Source organism: Sinocyclocheilus grahami, unplaced genomic scaffold, assembly GCF_001515645.1.
Source record: "Sinocyclocheilus grahami isolate Dianchi unplaced genomic scaffold, SAMN03320097.WGS_v1.1 scaffold9323.1, whole genome shotgun sequence".
In the NCBI taxonomy this organism is placed as follows: domain Eukaryota; kingdom Metazoa; phylum Chordata; class Actinopteri; order Cypriniformes; family Cyprinidae; genus Sinocyclocheilus; species Sinocyclocheilus grahami.
In genome coordinates, this window is record NW_015512541.1 from 2,071 (window position 1) to 3,956 (window position 1,886).

Genomic DNA, 1,886 nt, shown 5'->3' on the forward strand with positions numbered 1-1,886 from the left:
TTTTTTTTTTTCCAGCATCATGATTTTAGGTTTTAGATTTAGGGAAAATAACTAATCTAGCTCTCTAATCCCTAACCTAATTTTCTAATAAATGTGGCACTGTGTACCGCAAACATGAATGGTTCTGTAACAAACTGCTCATGCTTTTATATTAAAAGTCTCTTTAGATAATAAGCATCTGCTAAATGCATTTTTGAAAGTAAAATAATTCCATAGTTAATCGATATGTAAAGTCAACTGCATTCATAACACAAAATAATACAAAAAAAATGCTATTTAGATGAAGTAATAGTTAAAGATGAACTAATTTGCCATCACATCAGCTCTCCTTTTGTTAAATAAAACGATCAGAGCAGTAAAATGCACTTTATATGCCACATTAATATCTGAAAAACTTGTATCTTCACCAGAGGATCTGGAACATTGGGAGCTTACAGAGAATGGAGGCGATCAATGGCAGACAGAGGACATGCCGGGGGACTGTGGACACGCTTTCAATGACGAATCATTCACTAAATACTTCTGCACCTCTTTCGAGTAAGGGAATGAATAGTAGCCCGAACAGATGAGGGTGGGGAAAATAAGGCTGTTTTTTCTTTGAAAGAACTTGGGTGAAAAAGGGTCCTTGTCTCTGTCTTTCACACTCCCTGCTTGTGTTTCAACATGTCTTAATTCATCATATGTATATCTGTGTGTTTCAGTGTCTATTTCTGATCTATTCCAGGCCGTGCATAAAAAGACAAGTGATTGACCTGCTGGCAGAGGGTTACGACCCTGAAAATTTAGATATTGCACAGCCAGCGGTCAATGTGGAGGACTGGTAAGCCTTGATGATATGGACTTAATGGCACAAGTTTTGTTTTGTCATGTTGTCCAATCAGTCATTTCTTTTGAATGTAGGTTCTGTAGCCGAACAGACTGTGGGTGTATTTATAAGCTCACTGTGTCTCTGTTTGATGAAAACCTAGAGGTCATAAAAGAATTTAAGCCAGATGAAGTGACCCTTGACCCCGACTGTGACGACTGCTCTTGGAAAAAGGTATGAGTGCAGAATCCAGTCCAGTTTTGCATAACACACCCACTTAACCTTTAACCCCAAACAGCCTATTGTATCATATTTGCAAGGTATCTAAATGATCAAAAGTAAGTAGTAAGTATATTTCCTTTTAGTATAATTGTAAAAATGTCCAACTTCAGGTGTTGATTCACATCTTTTTGCTTTGAAAACTTTTTAAAAGTAAACATAAAAATAACATATTGTTAGTAATATTTCAAGATGAGCACTTATAGGACTGAAGCAACTTAGGTTTGCTTGATTATCATTAGAAGAATCATGTTAAAATGTGAGTTTCAAATAGGATCATCAGGTTTTTGAGGAACGATTATATGTTCATCTCTGAAATCATTATTGTATTGCAATGCATTATATGTTTTGAAAAATTCTTTGATCATAAAACTAAGTATTTAAATATCATCTTAATAAGACATATTTGGAGGTATAGAGAGACAACTGATATTTATATGCATTTTATGTAAGTAATTACTATACTGTTACAAGCTATCAGAATTTCTTACTTCATGACTATATAAATATCAGCATCTGCACGAAATTGCATATTTTTGCTTAGTTTGAGCCACTGAATTTGGGTCTCAAGTATGATATGATGACTCAAAAAAACACAAGCCATCAGCCTGCCTGCCTGCCCGGCCACCCGTAAGGAGGAAAAAAACATGTTAATGCAGAGTATAAGAAGAGCACTAGACAAGTATGGCCTTCATGTTGTCACTCTTGACCAACAAGAGCATAAAAGGTGAATTTGTGCACAAAAATTAATTTAGCATAGACCTGTGGAGTTCTGGAAGAATGTTTTATGGAGTGATGTGAC

At 35.4% G+C, this 1,886-nt stretch overlaps 1 protein-coding gene across 1 annotated transcript; it reads left to right on the forward strand.

Annotated features, from left to right (window-relative positions):
• Positions 1-307: 307 nt before the first annotated feature.
• On the forward strand, positions 308-1,117 carry LOC107578216 (F-box only protein 2-like; the record flags this gene model as incomplete). The annotated part of the gene is made up of 3 exons (XM_016264194.1): positions 308-537; positions 725-820; positions 901-1,117. Coding segments are annotated over 3 exons (471 nt in total), but the record flags the coding sequence as incomplete, so codon positions are not given.
• Between the last annotated feature and the right edge of the window lie 769 nt (positions 1,118-1,886).